General features: G+C 42.3%; 1 protein-coding gene across 1 annotated transcript in view; it reads left to right on the top strand.

Moving 5' to 3' along the window:
• usp34 (ubiquitin specific peptidase 34) overlaps positions 1 to 12,980 on the top strand; it is a 52,842-nt gene that overhangs the window by 36,784 nt on the left and 3,078 nt on the right. The window contains 29 exon segments of the mRNA XM_035660118.1: positions 92 to 186; positions 560 to 864; positions 1,763 to 1,926; positions 2,045 to 2,110; positions 2,314 to 2,460; positions 3,021 to 3,077; positions 3,502 to 3,579; positions 3,741 to 3,835; positions 3,957 to 4,129; positions 4,256 to 4,406; positions 4,536 to 4,614; positions 4,697 to 4,750; positions 4,840 to 4,935; positions 5,021 to 5,085; positions 5,166 to 5,241; positions 5,817 to 5,864; positions 5,974 to 6,039; positions 6,183 to 6,263; positions 6,428 to 6,513; positions 7,508 to 7,676; positions 8,069 to 8,143; positions 8,293 to 8,444; positions 8,535 to 8,688; positions 9,238 to 9,282; positions 9,457 to 9,561; positions 10,063 to 10,210; positions 10,311 to 10,615; positions 10,828 to 11,157; positions 12,240 to 12,397. Coding sequence (XP_035516011.1) covers positions 92 to 186; positions 560 to 864; positions 1,763 to 1,926; positions 2,045 to 2,110; positions 2,314 to 2,460; positions 3,021 to 3,077; positions 3,502 to 3,579; positions 3,741 to 3,835; positions 3,957 to 4,129; positions 4,256 to 4,406; positions 4,536 to 4,614; positions 4,697 to 4,750; positions 4,840 to 4,935; positions 5,021 to 5,085; positions 5,166 to 5,241; positions 5,817 to 5,864; positions 5,974 to 6,039; positions 6,183 to 6,263; positions 6,428 to 6,513; positions 7,508 to 7,676; positions 8,069 to 8,143; positions 8,293 to 8,444; positions 8,535 to 8,688; positions 9,238 to 9,282; positions 9,457 to 9,561; positions 10,063 to 10,210; positions 10,311 to 10,615; positions 10,828 to 11,157; positions 12,240 to 12,397 — 3,623 coding nt within the window.

Consider the following 12,980-nt stretch of genomic DNA (forward strand, 5'->3'; position numbering starts at 1 on the left):
TATGGATCTGTACTCAGCTGATAGATTCACTTTATTATTGCTGTGATGTTTCATTGAGCTGTTGCTAGTATTGGTCTGTTTGAACTCACAGAAGGTCTCTCCCTCTCTGTCGCTGGCCGGCTCGATGCAGACCACCCTGCTGGACCTGGACGCTCTCGCCCGGCACCTCGCCGACTGCATCAGGAGGTCAGACAGTCAAATACTGAATACAGTAGTTTTATATAATCGGATCTGGGTTGATAGTTTGGTGTATTGACTGCCTGCAAGTGCTTTATTGTAGGTTTATTTCTATTTTGAGGAGGGTTAGTGCTGTCCTATCTTTTCAGTATGTATAATATGTTTCATATCATATGATGTTATTCTCAACACATGACAAATTTCCCCATTGTGGACATTGGTTGCTTTTTCTTTTCCAGAAACAGTTCATGAAACGTTTACTATACATATAAAATGTCAGTTTGACGCCTGGCAAGATGTGTTCTTGCGTGAGTCCAGCTGCCTCGCAAGGCTAAAGTTTAACACCAACCCGTCATGACCTCAGTGTTCTTCTCTCCTCCAGCCGTGAGATCCTGGACCAGCAGGACGGGACGATCGAGGACGATGGGCTGACCGGTCTCCTGCGTCTCGCCACCAGCGTCCTCAAACACAAGCCTCCCTTCAAGTTCTCCCGCGAGGGTCAGGAGTTCCTGCGGGACGTCCACAACCTCCTCTTCCTCTTGCCCAGCCTGGCAGACCGTGCTCAGCCCAAATGCAAGTCCCACGCTGCCCGGGCCGCCGCCTACGACCTGCTGGTGGAGACAGTGAAGGGCTCGGTGGAGAACTACCGGCTGCTCCACAACTGGGTCATGTCACAGCACATGCAGGGTGAGGACGCTGGCAGCTTCACTTTACTACCTGGTCAGTTTGTTACGAGGTAGACGAGACATTTCCACCCCCAAGAAAACTGAAAGCTAGCAAAAACAGATTTGCTCCAACAAATGTCACTTACATTTATTGGACCAAGTACATACTGTATTGCAGATTGCTTCAACTTCGAAGTTCATGCAACATAATTGAAGCTTTTTTTTTTTTTTTACCACATTCGTTACTTTAAATTTTCTTTATATTTACGTATTAAATAAGCTCTTCTCAGCAATTTTGTTGTAACTGTATTTCCATATCAGGCGACCCCGAGTTTGGGAAAGAATGCAGTAAATATTTAACACAACATTATACCACAGGTCATGTATTCATGGCAAGTATCCAGAAACAAAAGCTATATATTCTTTAAAGTATGGAAATACTGCGTCCAAATGGAAACTCATATCACTTATAATCGCCTCAGTTGCATGCAGAAATGTAAAGGCAGTTTTACCATTGACCTTTTAAGTACATTCATATTATTTTTGTTCCACTACGCGGCGTAAAAACAAAGCAGACAGACACAATCTGTCTTTTTCTGTCCACCTGATGAATAAAAGTTCAATATTCAGTTGATTATTACAGTAGGACACTGCTGTGCAAGCTACACTCTGTGTCAGAAGTCTTTTGAGACGATGATCTGACTCAATTTGAGCTTTGCTACAGTGAATTCAGTCTGTTTCTATAAGTCATTGTCCTTCTGGTGGGATTAATGCTGGAGAGACTGGGACAGCCTGTGCAGTCAATGAACTGTACAGTAAACGTGCTTTAAAACTACGAGCTAAAAATGGCTGAAAACTGCAGAGTTGGTCATATGTCTCTGTTTCATCATCAAAAACGTCTTCCATTATTCTTCCTCTAGCCTCTCACGCCCCGTACAAGTGGGACTACTGGCCCCACGACGACGTTCGGGCTGAGTGCCGCTTTGTGGGTCTGACTAACCTGGGAGCTACCTGTTACCTGGCCTCCACCATCCAGCAGCTCTACATGATCCCAGAGGCCCGCCAGGCCGTCTTCACCGCCAAGGTCAGTAACCTGCGAGACAAACTGAGGGCAGAGCACAGCAGGAAAAAACACAATTCATCTTAAAGACAAGAGTGTAGATTCTCATCCTGTGTGTGTGTGTGTGTGTGTGTGTGTGTAGTACGCTGAGGATATCAAACACAAGACCACACTGCTGGAACTGCAGAAGATGTTCACATATCTCATGGTGAGTTTTACATTTATACCTCCAAAAATCTGTCCATAAAGTACCAAAATGTTGTTTTCTATTGTCTCTCTTGTTGTTTTTAGCTTTGTAGTTTGTCACAGACACTCTGCAGACAGTTTGATGACAATGTTTAAGTCTGAATTACAACTGTTGCATCTAAAATTTCCTTTTCCTCCTCCTCCTCTGTCTCTGTGTCTCTCCAGGAGAGCGAACGGAAAGCGTACAACCCCCGGCCGTTCTGTAAAACGTACACTATGGACAAACAGCCTCTCAACACCGGGGAGCAGAAAGACATGACCGAGTTCTTCACTGACCTCATCACAAAGATAGAGGAGATGTCCCAGGAGCTGGTAAACACACACACACACACACAAACACAAACCTAAAAAGAACCCTGATATTTAACCAAATTCAATACTTTGGAATTAAAGGAATAAAAACAAACAAAAATACACACACATAAACAACAAATGATAACCGACCAAAATTATATCTTTTACATGTTTAAAGGTCCAGTGAACATTTAGGAGCATCTATTGGCAGAAATATAATACATGTTTTCTTTAGTGTATAAGCAGCCAAATATAAGAAACATTAATGTTTTTGTGACCTTAGAACGAGCCTTTTACAGCTACCGATGCTGCGGGTCACCTTCCGTGGAGTCCGCCATGTTGAACCACTATGTTTCTACAGTAGGGACAAACCAAACACTGGTTCTTGATAGCAGCGTTTTTCGCACATTTCACGCCCACCGTAGTTTCTCCTTCGTGCTTGGAAGAGAGAGATTTGAAGTGCTATTACGCCGATAGATATCACTAAATCCTACACTGGACCTTTTAAACAGCACAAGTTCAACATCTCGACAAAGTCTGAACAAATATGTGATTAATGAATGTGTCCGTTCTAACAGAAAAACACAGTGAAGACTCTGTTTGGAGGTGTCATCACCAACAATGTGGTCTCTCTGGTGAGTTTGAGGGATTTTACGATTTGTATGACCAAATTTGGGTTTTTGATCTCAAATCTTCTTACCACCATGAAGAAGCTCTAAACCTCTGAGCTTCTTTTTATTGAATTGTCTCAATCCTGTTTTAATATCTGCTTTAAATTCCCTTTTATATGTAGAATTTCATCTTTTTTTGTATTTTTATTCTTTGTTTTATTTTATATACCCTTTAAAGTATTTCATCAATTATCAAAACCTCTAAGATTTTTTTAAGAGCTTTATTTGACACTATACATGAAATACTTTTTTCATCTTCAGAATGCATTTTCCAGATTTAGTGCAGAAGTTTTTAAATAGTTGAAGAGTTATAAAGTTGACTTTCTGGTGAGTTTGAAATGTCAGTGTTTGACTGTTTGAGTGACACTTTGCGCCGTCTGTCCTGCAGGACTGTGACCACGTCAGTCAGACAGCAGAGGAGTTTTACACTGTCAGATGTCAGGTGGCGGATATGAAGAACATCTACGTGAGTATACAAAACACATCAGTGTCAGCCAGGGGTGGAATGTAACTTATAAATTTGACTGTTTTCTTCAACTTTATATTCCCACTCCACCACTTCTCAGAGAGAAATATTGTACTTTTCTTTTACTTTCTAATCTAATTGTTTCTGTTGTCTTCATTCAGGAATCTCTGGATGAGGTGACCATCAAGGACACTCTGGAGGGCGACAACATGTACACCTGCTCCCAGTGTGGCAAGAAGGTCCGCGCAGAGAAAAGGTCAGAATACACCTGAACACATGGATCTGTTCAGTTAAAGTAGCAAAAAAAACTCCCTATTTAAACCTGCGTGATAAATCCTTTAATCTCTCTCTCCACTCTTCGTGTCTCCTTCCCACAGAGCGTGTTTCAAAAAGCTGCCCCGGATCCTGAGTTTCAACACTATGAGATACACCTTCAACATGGTGACAATGATGAAGGAGAAGGTCAACACCCACTTCTCCTTCCCGCTGCGCCTCGACATGACGCCCTACACCGAGGACTTCCTCATGGGCAAAGGAGAGCGCAAAGAGGGTTTGTACAAACACCAAAAAATGATGAGACTGACTCAAATAATGGACAAACAGCTTCCAAAACATCTGCGTTTTGGTTGGTGTGGACAATGAATGAATTCTGAGCGGTGTTTGTCGTGTGCTGCAGGTTTTCGGGAAGAGGGCGAAGCAAAAGTCACAGAGAGCTACGAGTACGACCTCATCGGCGTCACGGTGCACACGGGCACAGCAGACGGTGGCCATTACTACAGCTTCATTAGAGACATCGTCAACCCTCACGCCTACAAGAACAACAAGTGGTGAGGGCAGAAGCACGTTTAACTAGAAATAATTTGGCTATTTAGGCACTTAATTACCCAGAAATCAGCATGTTTCAGATTCAGGTTTCTCAATAATGCAGCTGGATTTAAAAACAACACTTTTTGCAGGTACCTGTTCAACGATGCGGAGGTGAAGCCCTTCGACTCGGCCCAGCTGGCCTCTGAGTGCTTCGGTGGAGAAATGACAGTACGAGCTGCAGTCGAAGGAAAATATTCGCAATTATTAATCTGTCACTTTGGATTTCGCTGACATTCTTTTTATCTTTCAGACTAAAACCTACGACTCCGTCACTGACAAGTTCATGGATTTCTCTTTTGAGAAGGTGAAGATGATTTTTGTCTTTGTCTTACCTGCTTTTTACTGGCACAAACGGTCCAGAAGGTAATAATGAATTATTGATTGAACTTGCAGACACACAGTGCCTACATGCTCTTCTATAAGAGAGTGGAGCTGGAGGAGGAGAATGGGAAGGACTTTAGTTTTGACGTCTCTCCTGACTTACTGGAGGTACTGTGGGTCTCCTTTTTTAAATTTAAATGATATAAATACATTTATATTTATGTTTAAATGTACATGTCTGTCTCCCTTCCAGTGGATCTGGCACGACAACATGCAGTTCCTCCAGGATAAAAATATATTTGAACACACATACTTTGGGTGGGTATCAGATCTGTTACTTTTATATACAGTCTTTGTATTCCCTTTCTACAGCGGCTTATATTTGTTGTTTTTGTCAGTTTCATGTGGCAGCTCTGCAGCAGCATCCCCAGCACTCTACCAGACCCTAAAGCCGTCTCCCTCATGACTGCTAAGGTGAGCAGCAGACACATTTTTTTACCTTTACTGTCACTTTTTACTTTTTTCTAACAATAAAAGAAAGTTTAGGAGAAATTAGCATCAAAATTTTAGTTTGACACGTTACAACGGTGTGTTAGGGAAAAACTAAAGATTGAAATTGTAAATTTACTAGAATAAAACTAGGTATCACGTCACCATATTACCATAAGAAGAAGAAAATTGATGCTTCTTTAACAATCAAAAAAAGGTTTGTCATGACTTGAAATTTGAAACTAGGCTGATAAATCCATCCTTAAATCCATGACCAGGAAATTAATGGACAACAGTATAATGATAATCTGTAGGTACTTTTACAGCAGGTTAATTGATGATGAAATAAATAAAAATAGATGAATAGTTAGGTGTAGTTTTAGATACAGTAGAATTTAGATCCATATTTTTGCTGCTTTATCGACCCAGGAGCTATTTTAATGTCAAACTGCCTCTTTGTCAATAGAAACACAAGTAAACTGTTCTGTCAGAGTGATTTTGTGTATTTCAGCCCCCTGAAAGAGTTCGTGTCTTTAATCTAAATGTTCTTTTCTTTGCAGCTCAGCACATCATTTGTCCTTGAGACTTTTATTCACTCCAAGGAGAAGGTAATGCTCACTCAGGCTTATTGTAGGACATTTAATTTGTGACCACTGGACGTCTGTAACATGGAGACAAACTGACTGATGTGTGTCCTTCCCGCTCTGTTACCTCCAGCCCACCATGCTGCAGTGGATTGAACTCCTGACCAAACAGTTCAACAACAGCCAGGCGGCCTGCGAGGTTTGATCCCAGCTTTATGTTTTACCTTTTAGTGTTGTAGGTCTTTTGTTGTTCTGTCATACAATATGTGACGCATGGTGTTTCTATTGGATGCAGGACAGAAACTCTTTTTGTGTTTGTTTAAATGTTTTCCTCTCTTTCAGTGGTTTTTGGATCGGATGGCAGATGACAACTGGTGGCCGATGCAGATACTCATAAAGTGCCCCAATCAGATTGTCAGACAAGTGAGTTACAGTGTCTGATATAACTTTATTTTACCCTTATGTTCCGCGTTGTTCCTGTTTCCGGTTTTCACTCCTCTATCCTGTGACCTGGTTTTTCCCCTCAGATATTTATTTTGGTTGAGGTTCCATCCTGATCTCGTCTCATGTCACAAAATCTCTTCCAGATGTTCCAGAGGTTGTGTATTCACGTCATCCAGAGGCTTCGTCCGGTTCACGCTCACCTCTACCTCCAGCCCGGCATGGAGGACGGGTATGTCACACCTGATTGGTCGGATTGGAAGTTCAATGTTTTACTCAAATCAAAACTCACAAGCTGCTTCATATTTAGATTTAAAAAATTTTGTTTTTGACTTTTATATTCTAAGAAAGTTTACATCAGATCCTGCGCAACCACAGGAGAAATTTTCCAACCCCTGTCTCTCTAAACCATCCAAGCGAACAACCATTCAATGATAAATGGAAAGTCATATTGATTGTGCCAGTAGAGAATCGCAGCACAAACAGACAGTGTTGTGTCTGTAGTTTCAGATGGCGACAGAGATCCAAACAGGAGCTGTGTGTCACTCATTGTCTGTGTCACTCTGGACTCTGAGAAAGATTTATAGCTCCACAAAACTGAACAATACAACATCCACCTGCTACTGGATGTCGCACGAGAGCACCAGCATCTCAGACCAAATACAAGTGGACAGAAACAGAATAAAACTCACCAAAACCGTCTGTTATTCTTTCAATCACCAACTCTGGTTTGGTCAAACTAAATCTTGAATTCACAATTACAGGTGAAAATATTAACGAAAAGGCCTGCAATGGCCAAAACAAGCACGCTAACGCTAACTAATCAAAGTCAAAACTAAAAGTAGTTTCTGCCACTGACAGACTCAGGTTGTTATTGTCAGTGCCCTGACAGCATTATGAAAGGATCTACAGACGATAGACCTTTAGTTTTAAAAACGAGCACAAACAGCCGTAATATCACTTATCACTCTCCACTAGACTCCAGAGACAAAAACACAGATTTTACATCGCAGAGCATCGTAACATCGTAACTTCATTCAGCGATACATCACAGGCAGAGGGATTGAGACACCATGTGACACTATCTTTACACAGAAAATGACTGTTTGCTGCTATATTAATGTTTTATATCTCTTATATCTACAACATTTAAGATGTGTCGGACTGGATCGTGTTCTGTTTGAACCTGCATTAAAAACTTCTCTCCCTCCTTCCCCGTGTTTCAGCTCTGACGACATGGACGGTCCGGTGGAGGACATCGGCAGCCGATCCTGCGTTACTCGCTTCGTTAAGACCCTGCTGTCCATCATGGAGCACGGCGTCAAACCCCACAGCAAACACCTGACCGAGTACTTCGCCTTCCTCTACGAGTTCGCCAAGATGGGAGAGGAGGAGGTCGGTCCGAACTTCTACAGTTTGATCTTTGAGTCTGAAAGATGTTTGTCCACTCAGCCAAAAACCTCATCAGTGGTACTAACTGCTGGGAAATCTCAGTTTATTTTAAATGTTGTTAGAATATCTTGAAGCCTGACAGCCGACTGAGACTTACACAACAGATAACAGACTAGTGAATTTAATGAAGTAAAATTGATCAAAAGTAGAAGTTTTTATCAGGTTGAATTGATGTTTTTAGATATGAAGCACATAAATAAACAATTTGTTTCTTGGATCCTCTGCACCACTTGTTACTCTTATTAAATAGGATTCAATTATTTATAAGCAGTTATTGTTAAAACATAATTAATCTTTGTGTAAATCAAGTCATTTGTCCTTTTTTGTGTCTCCAGAGTCAGTTCTTGTTGTCACTACAAGCCATTTCTATCATGGTGCATTTCTACATGGGAACCAAAGGACCTGAGAATGTAAGTTTACTCACTGAATATTTTTATTGAGATCTGAACATTAAATGTGATAATTGGTCCCTTTTGTAGATGTATTACATTGTATATTTAGTGATCTATATGTCAGTAACACTGAAGGAAGAGAGTAAATGATGAGTGTCCTCCCTCAGCCTCAGGTGGAGGTGCTTTCAGAGGAGGAAGGAGAGGAGGAGGACGAGGAGGAAGACATCTTGTCCCTGGCGGAGGAGAAGTATCGTCCTGCAGCTCTGGAGAAGATGATCGCCCTCATCGCTCTGCTGGTGGAGCAGTCTCGCTCTGAGAGGTACGAGTTGAGGACCTGATGGAACAAATATTACTGTCTGTAATGCGGTTTGAGGATTCAGACGACTCTTTGTTTCTTTCTCACCTCCAGACACCTGACTCTGTCCCAGAGCGACATGGCGGCGCTGACCGGAGGGAAAGGCTTCCCCTTCCTCTTCCAGCACATCAGAGATGGCATCAACATCAGGCAGACCTGCAACCTCATCTTCAGCCTCTGTCGCTATAACAACCGCCTGGCCGAGCACGTAGGTTTAGCACACACAGGAAATGACACGATGCTAATGTTTAAACTGATCTCCACTGATGTGTATAATATTAGGTGTTATGAAAAGGGAAAGAAGAAATGTACAAAAAGTTATCCTGTTGCACTGATCGTAATCTGCTTTGAACAGTAAGATTGTGTTTTCAAGTGTATTTTTGGATATTTAAAGATGTTATGTATGTTCCTTCTGTCTGATGTAAAGTGGAGAACAGATATTTTCTGAACTTCCAGCAGAGTTTGAAAGGATGGTCAATTTAAAAAGTTAGCCAACTCGGAGTGTCCTGTAAACGCTGACCACCATTGAGAGCTGTCCTGTATTATCAAGAAAAAGTCCTTGAAAAGTCCTGAATCTTCTGTCTATACTGACAAATAATCGCCCAAAAAATACAGAGAGAAATCCACCACAGAAGCGGAAATGGACCAGAATGCACTGCAGTTGTGTTGCAGACATGTTGGGCTGCTATCCTGCTACTGTCCTATTACAGGTTTTGCTGCTCTTTTCTGATACTGATTGTATAATTGTCCTCCTCAGATTGTGTCGATGCTCTTCACCTCCATCGCTAAGCTGACTCCTGAGGTAAGCACAGCACAGATGAGACTTTTTACTTAAATCAGATTCATTCATAGCTCAAACAGTTACTGTAACAGTTATTCTGACACTAGAATTTAATCTAATATATGTGGTATTTAAGTAATAAGCTCTACACATGCTTCATTAGTTCTTCTTTTGTTCTTCATCTCCCTCCCTCAGGCTGCTAATCCTTTTTTCAAGCTGCTGACGATGCTGATGGAGTTTGCGGGCGGACCCCCGGGGATGCCCTCGTTCGCCTCCTACATCCTCCAGAGGATCTGGGAGGTAAAATACTTCAGCTGGTGTCACAGAAGTTACTGTTCTTTTTTCTCAACGTTTCTTACATTTCTCATCTATTATCTTCAGTTGTGTTTTATTTATTTATTCAGTGTTTTTTTTTCCTGAAACCAGCCAAATCAGGATTATCTGTTCGGCTTTAGCTTATTTAGTTCAGTGTATTTAGTACAGATAACGGTTTCAGCTACTTGTTCTTTTTATCCTTCACCAAGAACGTCTCTGAAGATAAAAAGTCTTTTTTACCAGACCTGTTTAAAATGTCTGCATAACAAGTAACAAACAGACAACATTTAAACATATTTAAACACCTGATTATATGGATTATATCAGTATTGCCTTTAGCTCGTAGCACACACTCGGTTACGTCCAGTCAACAGGAACAGATCTTCTCGTGTTAGCAGATTAATGGCAGGAGGTTTAATATTCAGGCCTGGCTGTCATTGTTTTGTTCTGGGTTATCTTCATGTATGTCTGCGTTCTTCCGGTCAGGTGATCGAGTACAACCCGTCTCAGTGTCTGGACTGGCTGGCGGTCCAGACTCCCAGGAACAAACTGGCCCACAGCTGGGTCCTGCAGAACATGGAGAACTGGGTGGAGCGCTTTCTGCTGGCCCACAACTACCCCCGAGTCCGCACGTGTAAGTGTTTCTGTCAGAATGGTTCGTTTAAAGGTCCACTGTGTCATTAGTCTGCGGTTCGCTCCCCGGTCCTAACAGCAGCTGTCTCTCCCCCCTCCAGCCGCGGCGTACCTCCTCGTCTCCCTCATCCCCAGCAACTCCTTCCGCCAGATGTTTCGCTCCACGCGCTCCCTCCACCTGCCGACCCGTGAGCTGCCGCTGTCACCCGACACCACCGTGGTCCTCCACCAGGTCTACAACCTGCTGCTGGGGCTGCTGGGACGCGCCAAGCTCTACGTAGACGCCAGCGTTCACGGCACCACCAAGCTGGTTCAGTACTTCAGCTTCATGACCTACTGCCTCATCTCCAAGACGGAGAAACTCATGTTCTCTGGTTACTTTATGGACCTCTGGAACCTCTTCCAGGTACGTTCTTTTACTTATTATTGCATTTTTTTAAATATCAGAATTCTTATCTTATAAAACAGAAAATTATTAACAAGTGTGAGAGGTGAGTGACCTTAGGAGACAGTACTAACAGTAATATAGTGATTGGAAAATTAGTAAAATCCTCAGAGCTCCACTTATCAATATTAGTTCTATATTATACAGCTGTAATAATATAAAATCTTCTTCAGCCCAAACTGTCGGAGCCGGCCATCGCCACCAACCACAACAAGCAGGCGCTGCTGTCCTTCTGGTACAACATGTGCGTGGACTGTCCGGAGAACGTTCGCCTGGTGGTGCAGAACCCAGTGGTGACCAAGAACATCGCCTTCAACTACATCCTGGCCGACCACGACGACCAGGAGGTGGTGCTCTTCAACCGCGGCATGCTGCCCGCCTACTACGGCATCCTGCGCATGTGCTGCGAGCAGTCGCCCGCCTTCACCCGCCAGCTCGCCTCTCACCAGAACATCCAGTGGGCCTTCAAAAACCTGACGCCACACGCCAGCCAGTACCCCGGGGTAGGTGGAGAGTCTCAAACATACTGCCTAGCTGCATTCGTATTCCCATATATCCCTCCAGTTTCACCTTTGGATACATATTTACATCCGTTCATACACAGAAATAAATGGAAAAAACAAAAAACAAAACAAAAACAACTGTTCATCTGTTTTAAATGTTTTGGGGTTTTTCTGTTTTTAACATTTAACATTTGCTGTTGTTTGATTCACAGGGATCAGTTTTACAAATGAGGGCACACGCTTTCAAAGAGTTTCTTCAGAATAACATTTTCATGTTCTGTTTGTTGTTCTGTCCATGGCGGTTGTTTTCTTGTTTCAGTTTCAGATCAATACACAGGATAAACCCCTGAGGTGTATGTTATACAAATACAAATGAATTAAATCAGTCTGAAAACACAGACAACATAAAAATCTAATTAGAAAGTCTGATTAAAACATTTTCAGAAACAAAAAGGAGATTTATTTAACCTTTATTTAACCAGGAAGTCAGTATAGATTATTTTGCACTGGAGAGACCCTGCTAAAATGGGGTCTTAAGTAGTTCACACAGAACCACATAAAAGATTAGTTGTGCTATACACCGACAGCTCATACAGCACAATACAATAGGAGAGAGCTGGACTATTTAAATAGTGTCACATTGAGGAGGATCTATAGTCAGAAATAAAATATAATATTCAGGTATTTTTTCATTAGTGTGTAATCACCTGAATATAGGAATCCATGTTTTTATCTATAGAGGGAGCGGGTCCTCTAACATGAACGCCGCCATCAGTAGCCCTGAACGGACAAACCAAGCACCGGCTGTAGATTGGGCCTTTTTTTGCAGCCACTGTTGTAGATTAAGGGTTGGTTGCAATGTACAATCTCACCGCTAGATGTCACTAAATCCTACTAAAATCCTCTAAAATATTCTTCATGAAACATGTTTTAAGCAAATGGAAGTAAAACAGTGCAAATGGAGGTAGAAATTGTCCATTTTATCATCTCTCCATCAGTGTGAGCCCAATCCAGCCGCACTGTAAGAGACAAATACATGTTATTACAATATGGTGTGTGTGTGTGTGTGCTGCCCCCTGCAGGCGGTGGAGGAGCTCTTCAACCTGATGCAGCTGTTTGTGGCGCAGCGAGCCGACATGAGAGAAGAAGAGCTGGAAGACGTCAAACAGTTCAAGAAAACCACCATCAGCTGCTACCTGCGCTGCCTGGACGGCCGCTCCTGCTGGACCACGCTCATCAGGTCCGGAGAGAGAGAGAGAGAGAGAGACACACACACACACCACACACACACACACACACACGCATGTACATGTTGCTGTGGCAAGTAGAGCTAGATAAATCCGCCTGGTTGTTATTACCGGCTGAAGTGAACTCATTACAGATATATCAGTACCAGCAGAAATGTTAACGTACAAAAAGACATTCTCCATCATGTTCTGGTAGTTTTTATGCAGTGTTTCCATTAAGTGGTTGATGAGAGAGCACTGGTGAGTCGGCAACCAAATTTTGTCTGTGCTTAATAAAACATTTTGTTTGTGTTATGTTTTAATGCAAAACAACATTCGGTGTTCTACGTAAAACCAACTCTGATTGTCAGAGTGTTTGGTGAGGTTCAAAATGTCATCACAGGTTGTTTTTTTGTAGATTTGCATTCGTTTTGCATGTTTTTTTTCTAACCCTTATTTAGTTGTTGCTAAGGCACTCTCTAAAGGGCTTTTGGTTTTAAACTCTTCCTTCTTTACTATCTGTATTCTGTACTCTTACTGACCACCTGTGACCGGCTTTTCTGCATGTTCGTGTTGGAAGTTTGGGGACAAACTATC

Source organism: Morone saxatilis, unplaced genomic scaffold, assembly GCF_004916995.1.
Source record: "Morone saxatilis isolate NCDOM2014 unplaced genomic scaffold, NCSU_SB_2.0 Contig17, whole genome shotgun sequence".
Classification (NCBI taxonomy): domain Eukaryota; kingdom Metazoa; phylum Chordata; class Actinopteri; family Moronidae; genus Morone; species Morone saxatilis.